The sequence below is a fragment of the Acanthaster planci genome, linkage group LG09 (genome assembly GCF_054643075.1).
Source record: "Acanthaster planci isolate LZ-2023a linkage group LG09, COTS_SCS, whole genome shotgun sequence".
NCBI classification, from domain to species: domain Eukaryota; kingdom Metazoa; phylum Echinodermata; class Asteroidea; order Valvatida; family Acanthasteridae; genus Acanthaster; species Acanthaster planci.
Window position 1 is genome coordinate 71854 of NC_141785.1, and position 17549 is coordinate 89402.

The 17549-nt window shown below is 39.6% G+C and overlaps 1 protein-coding gene across 3 annotated transcripts; it reads right to left on the reverse strand.

Moving 5' to 3' along the window:
- Nucleotides 1–1528: 1528 nt before the first annotated feature.
- Nucleotides 1529–17538, reverse strand: tbccd1 (TBCC domain containing 1). 3 transcript variants are annotated; one of them, XM_022240623.2, is made up of 18 exons: nucleotides 17425–17538; nucleotides 16511–16623; nucleotides 14958–15082; nucleotides 14271–14368; nucleotides 13426–13534; nucleotides 12148–12208; nucleotides 11816–11891; nucleotides 11355–11448; nucleotides 11002–11068; nucleotides 10149–10269; nucleotides 9591–9654; nucleotides 9382–9430; nucleotides 8587–8666; nucleotides 7858–7980; nucleotides 6934–7109; nucleotides 5470–5567; nucleotides 4248–4397; nucleotides 1529–3112 (listed from the first exon to the last, which is right to left on the reverse strand). In XM_022240623.2, the coding sequence occupies exons 2-18, from the start codon at nucleotides 16598–16600 to the stop codon at nucleotides 3038–3040; spliced, it is 1656 nt and encodes a 551-aa protein (XP_022096315.2). In that variant the 5' UTR covers nucleotides 16601–16623; nucleotides 17425–17538; the 3' UTR covers nucleotides 1529–3037. The 3 variants fall into 3 exon arrangements, with proteins under 3 accessions (XP_022096315.2, XP_022096314.2, XP_022096313.2); XM_022240622.2 differs by having other exon boundaries at nucleotides 17350–17458; XM_022240621.2 differs by having other exon boundaries at nucleotides 17215–17431.
- Between the last annotated feature and the right edge of the window lie 11 nt (nucleotides 17539–17549).

Here is a 17549-nt window from a genome sequence, read left to right on the forward strand (position 1 = left end):
TCAAGAATGTCACTCAAAGCCATAGCTCTTAAAAAATAAAGGTGAATCAACAAACTGTATAAAGCTGTGTCCTTGTTGCTGCTGATTACTCAGTTCAAGTTCTTCCTAAAATTATGGCATCATACAATTCTCACCGAGTCTTGGTACTTTTCTCTGATTGGTCAATTGGTGACTGTTCCATATTTCACTCTTGGGATGCAAAAGGGCAAAAAGTCACTGATGGGGAAACTGACTTAACTCTTAACCTTTGCATCAAATATGCCTGAAATTTCACTGTGGACGCGCTTTGAACGTATCTCCCTCACTATCCCCGAATTTCATTTCTATGTTGTAGCAAACAATGAGGAAAACATGCAAATTTCTGTACAAAGTAAATGGAGGCCGGGTTGCCCCCATACCCAGACAGTGAGTGTAATCAATGGAACAAACTCCAACCAAGTGAATGGCGTACATTTTGGGTCAAGGGGAAGAACTTGGATTGAAAAAAATAAACAAAAAGACACCAACTTCTTTCATCAAAATTCTCAATCCATGGCAGTTGCATTTAAGTGTCACAACTTCCAATACTTTAACTTAGAAAAAACTTGTCCCCCCTATATCCCACTGCATCACTGCAGGTGGCACCACTTCTTTTAGGGCTCATTAAGTTGGCTTTGAATTGACTTCATTGTAATTTTCCAATCTGCACAACCATCTGCACCAATTCATGTGAATAAATTAACACTAAAACAAAAGCTGCAGAATTGTCACTGAATCCAAACCCTTGGTGTGTGAGCAAGCATTGACGGGGATTTCAAAGAGGGTTTTGCAACACCCTCCAGGCGTCGCTAGATATTTTGGTGGCTATAGGGAGGGGAGCTGTCCCTTTCGCTACATTTCCTGGCTCTTATCTGTAGAGTGCGGCCAGTGGCCAAGACTAAGTGAAGCAAGTGTGGATACAGAGCAAATGTTTTATAGGAGGGTGTGAAATTCTCTCATTTTTTTCAACAACCAAAAAATTGATGGGGAGGGAAGGAGGCCCTTGTTGGTCCCCTGGATCAACCAGCGGATGGAAGGTATTCATTACCTAATTTTTATCTGTTCAGTGTGACGACAATTCAAAATCGAAAAGGGTCAAAACTTCAAAAGGCAGGGAAACATGTCAATCAATGTTGACCAAAGAAAACCAAACCAACTAAAGCTCAATCATCATTCAAATATATTCATTTTTGCATTCTTGCAAAACAAAATGAACAGCAAGGTTAACTTTAGTTGGAAACTCCAGCACGTCTACGCATTTGTAGACAGATATGCTGGTCCCATCCTCTTTTTCATCTTTTTGTTTTCAATTGCACAGGCCTATCCTACGCATTATAACTAATCAACTTCTTTTTAACATTTTTGTTTTAATTTTAATTCCTCACAATCGATATCATCATAAAGTATAGAATCTGAACTGAAAATATGTGGCAAAGAAAACACCCTAGATCTCTGAAAATTTGCTTTTTACTGGAAAACAATACAAATAAAAACAATTAGCAATTGAAAGCTTTACATGGCACATTCCATATTTATTACAAACAAATCTGTGAAATATTCCAAACAGCTACATGCTGAAAAATTTAACATGACAGAGTTCAGGTGTGAAAAACTTCCACAACACTATGATATGTTGAGTTATAAATATCGTTAGGGGGAGTTTATAAATAAAATAAATACTTTTGAAATCAAATTTCAAGCATAAAGAATCCATTTTAGATGCAATTTTCCTCCTTTAAATGAATACGTATTTATGTATTTTGGCGATTCTTGTGAATACTTACTTGATTTCATACATTTATATCTGTATTCAAGCAGAATAGGGTCCTATCAGTTTTTAACCTTCTCTTTGGAGCAATGGGGGTGAAGACATGAAGAAATGATCAGTTTTAGAGGTGGGAGGAAAACACTGAACACCAGAGAGAGAAAACCCAAGCAGGGACTGAAAAGCGAATCCCTATGTTGGCCTGGGTGGGATTTGAACCCTGGGCCACAGAGGTGAAAGGTGAAGATAGAACCGCAAAATATTGCTGGGCAATATGAACAACACCAGCCGGGAACCAGTTGTACACTAAAAAGAAAAGATGCATTTTGGCTGGTAATCTGCATTTGTCTGCTGAATGGCTCAATGAAATAGAGCTTCGTTCAAGGGGAGTTTCTACACATTTAAATTTTTTCTGTATTAAACATCAGTAATAGGTCCTTCCATACTTGGGGGATGCATTATCAAAACTGCTTTTGGCAAATTTTGCTTCCATAATAAGATAACAATAAATAGCAAAAACACTACATAAACATACAAAGAATCCGAAAAGTATCTACATTTGATAATATGGGTGATTCACAATACATGTAGTGCACCTCCCTGAGTTTGCACCGCGTTGACCCATCACAGTGCATGAAATCTGTCGACCCTTTCCAAACGCACATTGGGTCGACAGATTTCGCGCACTGTGATTGGTCAATGCATTGCAAACTCTTGAAGGCGCACTTTTGTGAAACGTCCGTATTGAGTTCCATAAACAAAACTGGCATTTTGACGTACGTTACATTACTACAACAATGTGCACATCTGCATCCTTTAGCTTTTAGCAAATGATGGCTTACAAATGGAAGAAAGAGCCAACTAAAACAAAGTGTACAGTAACAGCAAATCAACACTCATTTCCCAATGTGCACCGAACCAAACTTGCGTATTAAGTTTATCAGCTGAGTAGTTTCAATTACCATGTTACTGTATTGAAAGTAACTACAACTAAATACCATGATTGATGGCATCCCCAGAGCTTGTGTGATGCTCATCCAAGTGCTTTGTATTTCACCCAAATTCTGGTTTACAGACAACTCAAACAGTTCTCTCTTGCCATGATTTGTTTACTGAAAGTAACACACAGTCACAGCACTAAGATTTTCACCTCATTCCCCAAGACTGTATCCCAAGCTACTTAGTTTGGAGTTGACTGACTTCAGCGGTCGACATTAGCTGTTTGACAAAGATGACATTCCACAGGTGACAGATTCACTTGGCAAGTGACGCATGTGCTGGTACGAGGCTGTCTAGCTCCCTCTTGTGTCCACTTTCTTCCAACCAAACCTAACAAAAACAAGAACAAATTAAGAAGACAAAACATGATGACTGAGCATGAGACTAAGTTTTTCCCTATTTTATTTACTTTTTTTTTGCTAAATGCTTCTTTTTTGGGGGGCTAAATGCTTCATAATCCTTTCCCCTACAAGTAAACAAGCATTTAACCCTGAAAAATATAAAGATATGAAATAAAAGATAGGTGTTCCACACTTGTGGTTTACAATGAAACGATGTCATGAAATGTCCACAGTAACCATGACAACTAATACTTTATTTTGATAACCACAAGGTTTAGTATATATGTATACATTTGTTGAGTGCAGAAGGGCATGTGATCATTTTTTACACAGCTGTTAATACAACAGACGGTTTAATTACTTCTCTCTGCCAGGCACCCACCAGACAAAAAGGAATTGCAGTTTTTCAGTCAAAAAATGCATTTCCCCTTGGACTGAAAATTGTAAAAGGTTACCACGAGTGCTTGTCAACATTCCATCACAGTTATTATTCTGGGTGTCTGCACGTGGATTACACACAATCTTTGGAAAAGCCATTGGTCACTTAAAACCTGCAGTGGCACATCTTCTCAGAATCTTACAAGGATGCTCTCCGATTGACCTTATTATCTGACACTGGATGTAGCTTCAGGGAAAGCACAAATTTTTGCAAATTTTCTTTATTTTTTGGATCTCCAATGTACCTACATGTAGGTTCAGTACCGTCTGGGCACATGCATGGGAAACAACAGAGGTCATACAGGTATGCCCTGATCCATTCTCATAATCAAAATCAAAATGTTAGTTTTACATTACAATGGCCATCCACAAGGGACTTTTCCCGTTATGTAAATCTGACAGTGTAATTCTTCCCTGACCCTAATGGCCCTATAAAACTTCTGCTGCCGAAGATAAAACTAGCAACTGACATCTGATACTTAGACAATTATGACAGTTTACCACCTTTCCACATTGAATTAAATTTTTGTCTATCTGCAAAACAGTCTCTGTAAGTTTTACCAAAAAAGTCCAAGGCAAACACCACTTAAATCCAACGTAAGCACGGCTTAAGATTTAATTTTGAGAGCAAGCCTTGTTGAATGAATGTCGAGGCATTCTGGGAACAAACTAATCTCCTTTGTCACCTGAAATCTGCTCTCTACCAAGGTCTGAAACTGTTTGCGTTTGGCCGTGGGCAAGCCCGCCTCCTTTACCATCTGCAGCCAACCCTGGATCTGTCGGTTCCTTTCAGTCAAAGTCCTCTCAAATCTTGCTGGCAACCCTCCTGGTATCTCCTGTACCAGAAACATTGACAACGGACACATGGCATGATTCACGTTCATTCTATAGTCTTGTCTTTATCTTTTTCCAATGACCACAACTTGTCTTTTGAAGCACTGTTTAATCTTTCAGTCAATGTTTGTTATAACAAGGTTGCTGGGACTACCAAAGTTACCTTGTTATAACCAGAAGCAAACCGAAAGAATTCAGGAGCCTTGGGACTTCAGAATTTGCTCCTCATAACAGGACTTTGTGATAAGAGTACTCTTCATAACTAGAGTCCACTGTGTTTCTTTTCTTGCACTTATGCGTGACACACAGATCAAGTTTAAATTCAAACATGTAATGTCTAGGAAACTGGTTAAATTCAAGAACTCTAAAATGACGGATTAATTGGTAAGAAATTTTGTGGACACATATATATATGGGCTTGTGAAAACTTTAATCTTAACCACTTGATGCCGGGGAGCCCGGTTTCAGGCACATAGGCTTAATACATGAAACCGGGAAGCCCGAAACTGGACAAAAGAGCTGGGCCTTGTAACAAAAGACAGTACTTGGAACAAAAGACCGAGCTGCTGGGAATTGCCAACATTTTTTCAATTGTCAGTAGCGGAGGAAATCCATCGAAATTTTGAGAGATTATACCAGTTTGTGGCATTCAGCACAAGCGGATTACCACCAGGGACAAAAGCGCTCCAGTGATGAGGGATATAATACCGCTGCACGGTAATCTGGCCCCTATTGAAAAGACGCCTGTAGTGCATTGTGCCAAAGGAAAGTTACATAACACTGCACAATCTGGGCCCCTTTTTACAAAGCGGCAGGCCTGGCTGAATCACTCGGGCATCAATAGATGTTGTCAGTCAGATTAGAGTAGTCACCAAACAGTTATCAGTGTGGGTATAAACATACAGAAAATGAAGCTATGATTTTTTGAAGAATTTTAAAAACGGAAAGTATTGAAAATCTCCCAGTTTTACGTCATGCAACTTCAAATTCCACCCAGCAGCAAGTGGCTAATTAACCAAAGTCTTCTAACCCAAGTAAGGAAGTTATGGTTAATATTCCAATTCAAAAACTTACTGTTGTCTCTCCTTGCATCTCAAAGGGAACCACAAAAGTGAAGAAGTCTTTGGGTTTCATCAACTCATACACTGGGCTGTCTTCTTGATGGTCAGGTCCTAAGTATCATGAGATTTTCAAAACATACAACTGTTCTCTAAGCAACCAGGTTCCACAAAATTTGTACTTGTAACTAGAATTATGCATAGATCTCTCTGAAGTTTCTCACTGAGCTACTTTCTGGTTGCTTTATCTTGATTCATGATTGCTCAAGTGTTCCAACTGTGGAATAAGACTTATAATACTGGAATGATATACCACAATAATGTAACCTTTTTCACTTTTTCGATTGACTTTTGGTTATTCATGAAATATATTGAGAGACTTTCAGTGACATTTAAACATTTTCAATGATGATGTATACAGTTATCCGCACCAGTTTAGGCCAGTTCATACTTGGCACAAAAGGTAACTCATAGGCTTAAGCTAAGATTGAGGAAAACAGTTTAAAAACAGTAAAAGCTATCGTGAATTTAAAAATTATTATCTTCAAGAAAATGTGTATTGTAGGTCCTGATTGGTCAATCCATGGCAACAACAGAGTTGTGCTATACCATACTGCAAGGTCCACGGTATTCCAAGTACCGCACTAAATTCTGAGCCATGGGCTACCCTAAACTCATGTGAAATACATCAATGCACAGCAAGTGCAACGTTGTAAATTAGAAGTGGCATATCTGCGTCCAGTGTTGGTCACTGTGTGTTTAGGCACCCATCCAGTACAGTTCTCCCGGCCAATTAAATCTCTCCTTAATTTCAAGATGGAGTACGTAAAGAGGTTCATCAAAAAATGATTGCAAACCACTCTGCTGCAGAAATACTTGATTTAAAAATGTGGAAAATTCCAGTACTTGTTAACTGTCTTCTTAACCACTTGCGAAGAGTACTATTTTTATTATTTTTATTAGTATTATTTTGGGCAGAAAATTTCAGTTCAAAAAAGGCAAGATATGGTAGTCAACTTGTGATAGCCAGCCAAACGCCACAAATACTTATATGCAAGAGTCATTTTTCAAAACTCCCTGGGGCGCGCCTCATAACAATATTTACTACCACAACAGGAAGTGTACAGCAGCCAAGTTCAACACAGGGTCTACTTTCACAGACTTCTTGGACTGTATGTGTGTGTACAAAACAAAGGGGGATTAGCATCTTTAGACATCACCCTGGGGTGTGTTGAGGCAAGCTTGACACTTTAAGCCATCAGCCATGCCTGTACTACAGACAGCCAGGTCATGTTTACACCATGGTGCAAAAAGGGTCAAAATGTCTGGTTTCACGCACAGTGTGCATGCTCCATCTTTACTGTACATCAAGTTTGCATGAAGGTAAATTTAGCATCTCAGCAGCCTGAGCGGAACACAGAATAGGTTATGCATCTGTGTCATGTACACCACCCAAGCCCAAAAGTGATGTTTCACTCACCAATGCAAAGGGGTTGATCCCAATCATTGGGGTGCTCACTAAGCCCCACCTGGGCCATATGCTGCTGCAGCATGGGATAGTGGGTGTGGTATGGAGCAAGGGTAATAGAGTCATTCCCACCCAGTAGGAGTGGCCTCGTGGGTGTCAGTAGATGAAGGGTGCAGAGAGTCGAACCACTGGAGATGGAAATCAGAGACAGGTTGTTTGCACTGTAATTTTACATGTGATGCTGTAGACCCATTTGCAGTAGCAGTGTTTGCTGCCGGTGGCGGGCAAAAATATATAAAAACTAACGCATAACATATTTTTTAAAATCTCATGAAACTATTAAAATACAAAATAATAAAAAGAGTTGCGTTTAAGTCATCAAGCACAGGCAGTGAGTTCCACCAATGGATCGTTGCTGATTTATGAAACCATGCCATCTGATGTTCCAATCACAGCTGATAAATATTCAGTTTTATATCCAACTTATTTTTAATGAAATCCAACTTTCTGTAAGATTTCTAGTCAGTACTGTCAATTCTATAAAACTCTACAAAAACCGCTGTGACCTATGGCAGTTTTTCCTGGCATGACATTTTATCAAATGAAATTTGTTGTGGTTGGTCATTCTGCCTGAATAATGCTAATTCACCTACCTGAGAGAAAAATTTAAGAGCATCTCTAAGGAAAACACATTTTCTCTGATTTTATCTGTTCAAATAAATATGGAAGCATCCAAATTGAATGCAATTTCATTGGTCTTCTGAGATCAACTGTAACAATGTTTGGCATGCACAAGGGTTTATCCACCACCAACACTGGGCGAGGGTTCCCCTCATTTTCTCTGTTTTCTTAGAATGATGCAATCCACATTCAGAATTCCCATCTTTAAACCCAACCCTCATCCCTGTTCAACAGTCAGATTACAATTGAACTCACCTTACGCTACACCTTCGGCAAGCTGTGATGACTTTGGTATCCTCACATCCACTCAGATGTACTGTGGTATCCACGGCACCAAGCACAATGGTGGAGTGGCGGCATTTTTCTATGCTCACAAACCTAGCAGGATGTACAGAAATTGATTTCAATATCCATGAACTCATTAGTCAAGTTATTAAAAGGAACGCATCATGCCCCTTCCTCTTTCAAGTCTGGGTAATAACTTTGCAGACATGTAGTCAGATTGCATGTGAACACAATTCCTCAATGTCAATCTAACAGCTGAAATGATGAAAATACCGTTACATCACAGTAATCCTCGGTGGAAAATATGGGATAACACAATACCTGAACAAATTCAATTCAATTGATGGATTGTTGATATGTCACTGAATTAATCATCCAATGCACTGCTTGGTCCATTCTAACAGTAAATGGAAGTTCCATTGCTTGGTCACAAGACATATTAAAATTCATAGGTGGTACAAGGATTTATTAAGACAGGGATTCATTCAGGTAATGCAATTATCTATTTAGGGAATGCAAAAAGAGTAATGAATATATCACATTCAAGGATTGGAATGAACGGTTTAATTCAGTGAAAGAGGAACGTTCTGCCTACTTTACTTTTCCCTATGGAATGGAACATTCCATCCATCTCATGAAATATTCTTACCACAACAACAATAAACATTCATTATTTGCATTGCGTCCCTTTGTACTTACTTGAGGGGTGACAATAGGTAGATAAAGGAATGGTGACATCTGTGAACTTTGACCCGAGCATTGACAAGAGTAGAGGAGCTCTGTAAAACGAAGAGGGACAAATTTAAAGACATGAATCTGCGATGTGAAATTGTCTTCCTAGATTAACAGTACCAAAACAAACCAGATCAGCAAACAGTCCCAACTCAATAAAGCCATAGCTCAAATGCAGTGTTAGAAACCGACACACACGTGACCAAGTCCTGACTACAGCATGCATTTTTCCATTGACACTGAGTTCAAGGCCAACCAACTGGTATTCCTATTTATTTACTCAAGTCAACTTACCTGAGTCACACATGAGCCTGATTCCCTTGTCAATCCCCATTCCATGGGCTGGGTCCATAGTTTTAATATTTCATGGGCTAGGTCCATAGTTTTAATATTTCATGGGCTGGGACCATAGTTTTAATATTCCATGGACTGGGACCATAGTTTTAATATTTCATGGGCTGGGACCATTGTTTTAATATTCCATGGGCAGGTCTGTAGTATTGATACTTCAGGGACTGGATTCATGATTACAATACATGTATTCCCTTCACAGGGATTCTTGTCACAAGTTTTGTCCCACTAAATATGGAGTGACCATTTACACATTCAAAGTAACCTGCAAAATAAAATCTATATCTCTGGGAGATCCCACACTCAAGATGAAAACATTTGAATGGAAATATTTCCAATTTAATATCTTTGGACTCTTTCTCTGCGTAGAGACTATTTGATTTCAAATTAGATATTTCTATCAAAACTAACCTTTGCTAGGGTCTGTTTGCAGATCTGTGATAATATCACCAATTTGTTTCTGAAAGAACAATATTGTCATGACTGAACATAAAATTGATACACAGGGATTCAATTCAATTTATAAACCATCTGATTCTTTGCAACAGTAAGTACAGTTGTGAAGTGTTGGTCAGCATATACAAGTTGTTATTCCCTAAATCTGCACCATTGTTTCTTACTTTGATGGCGCTTTCTGAGCATTGGTAGCCATGCGGCCTCTCTTCACTGCATCTCCATCACCGCCTGATATCAATACAAAGAAAATGATCGGTCAAAACAAGTGACACTGATGGATAAACCCACCAATGGCTGATCAGTAGTTGATTCAGTGTGTACCATCAACTTAATCACACATAATAGTCTGTACGATCCCACACCAATCTGAAGTCAGTCATGACCAGAAACCTCTCACTCCGAGTTCCTTACTTCACACTGCAATATTGCCACTATTAATAACCAGGCTAACACAAACAGTCAAGTAAACTAGGTCAAGGGCCACTGTCTAGTAAATGTCTGATTAAAATTAGCCAACAGGAATTGACAAATGTTCTCAACTAAATGTGCCAGAGGACTGCTTCAAAGATAAGTGCATGGTTGGATGTCTCTGTTAAGAACGCAAAATTGGTCTAGCACAGTTTGATTTCATCTATTAAGAACGTAAGTGTACATGCAAACTTCATGATACATTTACTCTGACAGTGCATTCCAAAAGAAAAGACATCTGCACATTATCTCACCTGCAGTAGGCCAGGAGAGTCTGTGCCCAGCCGAGATACATGCAGCTACACCATATGGATTGGCCACCAGACTAGTTCGGATCCAAGACTCAAACGTGCGACAGGTAAAGGCCAGTGTGATCTAGAGATGCCACAGCAAATCAAATTGAACACGTTGACAAACGGTTACCTATGCAAAATTACCCAACCAATATGCAGTACACATCCACAACAAATCAACAACAGTAGGTACTGACCGAGGGGTGGTGGACTACACTAATACTTCCTGTAATGATGCAAATCACATGTTGGGATCACAATGCAACATGCACCACAATATGTATCACGTCAGACTTACATTGCAGCAGTTAAAGCACCTGTTTGACATGTACCTCTTTGTGTTGTGCATGCGCACTAGCTTTGAACTTTCTGAGCTTTCCAACTCCACAAAATTGCTACTTAAAAAAACTATTTTTTCGTTTTCAACTTTTAAATGTAAAGATTTATATTTCAATTTCTAATATCTGTTTGCAACGGCAAGATGTGTTGTCCATAAATTTGGTCTTTTAGAGCTTGTAAGTTTATTCAATCATACTGTTCTGGCAACTCTCTCATCATATCATATATCGATAAACAATTGTGTAACCCAGCCTCTACTTCCAGCCAACCTCGAAGCTGACAGAGACTTCCATTCTGAAGAGATTTTTTTCTGTTGTGTAATTATATCGGACATACAAGTACAACTGATTTTAAACATAAATTTTTCCATCAATGGGAATGTTTCCATGGATTCAATTTTTCCCATAAACTAATCTTGTGATTGCTTTCAGGACAATAACTTTTACCAAACAGTAAGACCATGGCTTTGACATACCTTTGAATAGCCACTTTTAAGTTGAATGCCCTGTGTCTTGGCTAACTCATGAATAGGTTTGACTGTCCTAGGAACGAATAAAACACAAATAAAGACACGGACAAAATTCAACGATGTACAACACCTACCCCTTTAATGAAGTTTTAAGTTAGGTTTTTCCAAGCAAACTGTGGTGAGTTAGGCCAAATTTTTCGGTAGATGTTGTAAGGCGAAATGGTACTTTGGGTAAGTGCACAATGCTCTTAAAGCAGAAAGATGCAGATGTAAACACCTCCATTTTTTCCAATTGTTCAATTATTCATTATTTTAGAATGAATGTATTTCATATTACAAGGACTGTAACTGACACAAACCTGTTGCCATCTGCAGATCCTTCCAATATGAAGCTCATGGCTTGTACTGACTGCAGAGACATAAGGACATCGGTGGCTGAACCAGCATAGGGATCTGTGTCAGCAATCAGGTTGATAGTTAGCACCCTTCAGCAGAGCATTACATGTACTCCTCCTTTGACCTGTACTAGACTACACTGTGGGGCCCAACTGCCATTATATTACACAGGACAAAAGGGTCAATTGTCTACAGATCGTGCCCTTGGTAACCATCAAGAGCTGAATTTGTGCACATTTACGAGAATTCTCCGCACAAAGGGCTACTGAGACGGAGATCAGATTTAAGGATTCAAACCATTTCAAATGAAGTTTATTCTTTTTTCAGTCCGTAACCTTGTAAGTTTTGTGAAATTTAATTGGATTTCGCAGGCTATGTTATAAACATAAGGAGTGGAAACAATCCCGAATGTACGCCCCCTTACCAGCTTCTACTAAGAGTGACAGCATGTCACTGAGGTGAGTCTGTAGAAAGGTCATGTGGGTGTTTTCGTCCAAACTCTGCAGAGAAAAAAAATCACAGAAGTACCTTCTATTTATCAACTGTGATGGGCTTTTTTTTAACCCTCACCTGATAAAACACCTTAGGCCAACTTTAGGCAAAATTTTGGATGTGGTGACAGTTAAGGTGGGTAAGTTGCTGATGTGAAGTGGACAATACTAGAGTATATGGTTCAAAAATATATTGTATATGTATATATGTAGGTCGATTAACTACAATGCACTGTTCCCGATGAGTATAAGCGAACTCAACTACCTTGGAATTAATGGTTCCACCTCTGCTGTCTACATCTGGGGAGCGTGGACGCATGGGCCATCTGTAAGTCTAATGTAAGGTCCATCATGTTGCATATCATGTCTGCCCGGAGTGGGACAGAGAGAGGGTGCAAGTTTCCAAGCAACGGTGGTTCCTTTGGTGGTAACTACATTAGCCAATTCACGGACATGTGTCGCTTTGAACAAGATGGTGCTTATGTAGGGATCAGGGAATTCCCTAATTAAATTAGCGATTTATGTGACCTTTGAACCTTGAGCACATCTTCAAGGTGTGATTGGGCCCTCCTGCACATTTAGAATGTACATTTATTTTCTAGATTTCACACCTGTCGGCCGGAAGTGGCCTACAATATTATACTTTTTGGCGGGACAGAAGAAGTTTGGCAGGCTTCCGAGGTATTTTCAAGAGTGCTGTGTTAGACAACTGGGTGGATAGACATGGTGATGGCTCCCCTAGGAATCACATAGATTGTAGCATCTTACACATATTGTCCAAGCAGTTTTCATTATTTAGTGACGGCGAAATAAAAGGAATCCAGCCCATTTTTAAGCACCCAACTCTTTTGTCTGCTGATCTTTCTGTTTTGCCTGGCCACCTCCCAAGCAATTGGCCAGGGACCGAACCACTACACTTCACTGAACACTCCCCATACATGACTCTTTTTTGACCAACGAGGGGTGCTTCTGTTTAAGAGGGATATAGACTACTGAAGCATGGCATCATTTGAATCAGGCAGTGTGTAAATGAATGGATTATACATTCGTGTGTTGGTTCACTCGCTGGTTCCCACGCTAATGCCTTTTATACAGATAACAGTGCGTGTGGCATATTTACTACCGTTCACTTTAGTACATGTAGATTCTATCAGCTGAAAGAGGGTCAACCATTTCAACCTACTGCCCTCCATGGTCTGTTTACAGATACACAGAAACAAACAGTTGATGAGGTTCTCTTCAGATTCACTTGTAAATGGTCAATCACAATCTGGACACAGCTAGTTGCAAACTGCAGTAGAAATAATGTAATTTGCCTAAAAAAGGCCCCTCCATGTAAAGACACAGTGTGCCGAAGCGGCACCCATTGGTTTCCACCAGTGTCATTAAGTGATTCTGAAAAAGACATACGAAGCCTGATAATGATAACACCAATCATAAGAACACAAATACTTCTTCAAAGATTGGCAAGAATCCCTCAGGTGTGTCATCCAGCAAGTTTTGACCAGGCCAAGGTCACTTTCTATGTCATATTGAAGGATACTCTTCCCCGGACACCAGGGAAGAACGCAGCGATATCTTGTGGACCTGCTGAAGGAACAAATAAATCAGGAACTCCAAGGTATCCACTGATGCCTGGTTCTTGATAAACTCTACAAAAACAAAAGAGAAGAGATAGGAAAACCGCAACAGTGTTAAAACAGGATTAAAATTCAACTAATATACTGGGCTTACTGACATACAAGAAAGATATAAAATGTCTTCCCATGGGTTGGGAGGGTCCAACTGTACCACCCCCCCCACTCCCAAACTGTCCGCCACTGGTTTTTCTTTCTAATCCTTTGCATGTCTGCAGTAAAAGAAAGACATTGTCAGAAAAAATTTAAGGATGTATTTTTTCAGGAGGCCACCAATCAAAATCCCTTTCAAAAACCTGCATTTGCATTTATCGGCATCAGGATTGGAAGAGAAACTGTTAATTCACTACATCCTGACCAGACCTTAATGGACCAAACTGAATGTTCAGACTCAGTAGATGTCCTCACTTGGCATGGAAACCAACTGTAAAGGGCAACAAAAGCCAACCAAATTTCACACAGAGTCTCCTTGCTTGGCATTCCTTGACGTTTTCAAGCTTACCAGATAAAAGTTTGAGGCAAATGTTGCTGGCGATTAGTTCGGGGGAGGGGGGGTAGGGAATGTACAGCTCAAGGATGACAAGGCTCAAATATTGAAATATTTTATCATCTGAAAGTCTGAAAAGTTTGATGTTCAGCTGAATTTGTTTGGATACAGTGACCACTGGGCCACAAAGCTGTGCAAATATATGTCTACCAAGCATGATTCAGCTTGACTTGATTCAACGTCTATTGCTGTTAAGATGGTTACCTTTTTCTTGTGGTGTTTTGCAACCTTGAAGCTTCTCAGCCAGTTTCAGTCTTGTCTCTGCAGGACACTCGCACAGGAGGTCATAACCCTCAAAGAACCTTGCATGTGAGAAAAAATGAACAACGTTAAGACAAACTCTTTTGCTTATTTGGTGTTAGGAATAAATGACTGCTAGAAATCACAAGCTTACAATTTACAGACAACTCGAGACAATCCAGTTGCATGTTTAGGATCACACATTTTGTGCCATATTTCTTACAGTAACCTCATCTTTTCAATACTTCAACTAACTCATGGAGCACCATTTAGTTGTAACAGGCCGTGCGCAGCAGCCACATTCAAGTTCAATGTAAGCTCCGCCTCCATAGATTTTTCAGACTTTATGCATGTGGGTACAAACCCAATGGAAGATTAACACAGGGCACGGGTGGTGGCCGAACATATCTGCTGTGCCTAGGTATACATATGGCCTTATTGTGTTTACATGTTCTTCAACACAAAAGTGGTTATCACCCTCACTGATGATTAGACCCCTCATCTTCACCTCTGGCAGTTGATAGGAAGTCAGTTGTTGAATGAAAAGAACCGACTGATTTGTTATTACTCCAATCACTGCAAGAAACAAATCTAATGCTAAACTGACATCAGGTACGAACACTTACACAAACCACCCATTTGAGCACTTACATCCATGCAAGGTCATCAGATATGTTGAGTTTGTTCACTGCAATGTGTCTCCATACTGGGTAGCTCAGCTGAGGAAATCCTGCCTTGCCTTTAGTCTTTGCATACACTGCTATCTTTCGCAAGTACTAGAAAGAGGATAGAGGTTTCCAACTTCAACATTAAAGCAATAAAAACAATAATCATCTGTTCTGAAAAATTATGATCAAGGATGCCTCAAGTGATCAAGTGTGCTGAGCGAATTAAGCAGTAACAGAGTGGTTAGATGCTGAACATTGAATAGTGGCCTGGAGTCATGATAGACCGTGTCGATGCCCATACTGGCAGCTGGCCCCAAGCTGCTTTTAAACGTATATGCACTTGTTGAAAACTGCTCAACTACACTTGTATTTCCATTGATAATTATTTCCCCTTGTTCATCATTTCTACCAACAGTTTTGTAAAACACCCCTCTTGTCATAATTTTGGTACATGCCTCCAGCACACTGCACTAAGATCTTCTTACGTCCATGGATACTGAGAATGCAAAGTACATGTACACACTGCACATCAAAGTGACGGGCTCTTGACAGTGGGAAAACTATCTGAGGTATTTAATGAATACTCATGCAAATTGACAGTTCAACAGAAAATGTTGAAGATTAAGTTGTAAAGGGAAGCAATGAAGAAGCTAAATAAACCAAGACTCAGGCAAGAAGCCAGAAAGTCACACACAGTGTTCTTTCAACTTGTTATTGCATAAAGAAGGTTTAAAATGCTTAGATGCCTGCTTGTGCAGCCTAAGACCATACAGTTTAAATCTAGTAGTCAAGTATTTTATGTGTAAACCCCCAACAAGTTAATAGCTCAAAATAAGCTACTTTAGCAGCAACCATGAATATCCAGTGTTGATGTTATCGGTCATCTTGTGTGACAGCCTGTTCAAACAGATATCATTTATAAATTCATCCAATATAATGGAAAAGAGGCTGACAACTGCAAAGCTGGTGCTTATATGGGAAGTACTGCACCGGTCTTGTATTCTGCCATCGGGCACTAAATTTTGTGAGCCAAGGGATTGGTAGTTGAAATTCAAACTACACTGTACATTCATAATAAAGAATATATGGAAATCAGTAAATTTACCTGGGGACCATGTTTTAACACTGCATTCTTTCTGAATCTCAGCAAGGAGAGCCAAAAGGTGATCAACAATTGGCTCTAATACAAGGTCAGTGAGGATCTGCTCCCAGATTGAGCTGGCACTCAAAGATTTCACTTTGAGAAACAAGCAGACTGGGCCTGATTGCACCTGGGTTCTGTAATATGAAATCACTCTTGCTGGATTGGACTCAAGGCTTTGGCACTGCTACTGAGGTAGCGGCTGAAGGTATCCCCATACTTTTGGCTTTTCGGTTATGACACATTCCTATTTATTTTTTCTTTCCTAGAACATTTCCCTATTTAAATATCAGCTTTTCCCGTGAACACAGTCAACACCCACCCAAAATGTTAAAAAAATTCACAAAATGGGACATGTTCCTTAAAGGTTTTCCCTTTTGAATCAGTTAACTTACATGGAGGGAGAGTTTTGGATGTGGTGAGACTTGGAGTGCACCGATGTGGAATGGATCAAACTTGAGCCAGAGGCTCGCATTGACAGCCATCCTGCTTTAAATCTGTTCCTTATCTGTAGAAAGATACAGTAATATGAAAGGGCAACTCAAAGGAAAACATGTTTTCTCTGATTTTATCTGTTCAAATAAATATGAAAGCATTCAAATCGAACGCGGTGTCATTTGTCTTCGGAGCTCAACTATAACGAGCTAAAAATGTTTTTTTTCCGTTCATGTCAAGATGCGAATTTTGAACATGCTAAATGTAGATTGCATCATTCCGAGAAAACAGAAAAAATGAGGGGGACCCTCGCCCTTTGTTCATAAAGGATAAACCCTTGTGCATGTCAAACATTGCATGTAGCCTTGTTTGTAGCCATTGTTTGGCATGCATGAGGGTTATCCACTACGAACACAGGGCAAGGGTTCCCCTCGTTTTCTCGGTGCGTAGGAAATTTTGTGGATACATGCTCACTTCAAGTGTGAGCATAACAACCTAAAATTAAACTAATGAACACAGAAAATACACCTAGACAAAATACTAAGAATTAAGGTGAAGAAATCTTGAAACATCAATGGGGCAAAGTGAAAATGGGACGAAGTGGGGATGGGGTAGCCCCACTAGTGTGTGGCACGGACTCTCACTCCCGATCCTAACTACTTACATCGTTGTCCGTAAACTGGACCAAGGCCTATCTAGGCCTATTTACCAGATAACTTTTTCATTTTGTGAGTTTCAGAGAAAAATTGAAATGCAGTTATTTATTTTGAATATTAACAATAGTTTTGAGAGGTATTACATGATTTTTTTAATAACACAAAGGTGTGTTAAATAAAAGAAACTGCAAAGTGCCGTCTCGAATTCAGTCACTCACAAGGCCGCTGCCATCTTGAATTCTCAACTCACGCGTACGTACGAGACTTCAACTAAAAACTGGCATCGTTCTCAGGACAGAAGTGGTACTCTTCTTCATTTTGCGATGTGTGACCTGCAACGAGG

Bases quoted from the DNA above. Each gene is read 5' to 3' on its own strand.
- tbccd1 (XM_022240623.2), bottom strand. From the start codon at position 16,600: ATGGCTGTCAATGCGAGCCTCTGGCTCAAGTTTGATCCATTCCACATC. The intron at 12,209-13,425 runs GTATCCTTCAAT...TTAGACTTACAG, and splicing joins TCCCTGGTGTCCGGGGAAGA to ATGGCCCATGCGTCCACGCT. The intron at 9,655-10,148 runs GTGAGATAATGT...TATTGATATCAG, and splicing joins ACTCTCCTGGCCTACTGCAG to GCGGTGATGGAGATGCAGTG.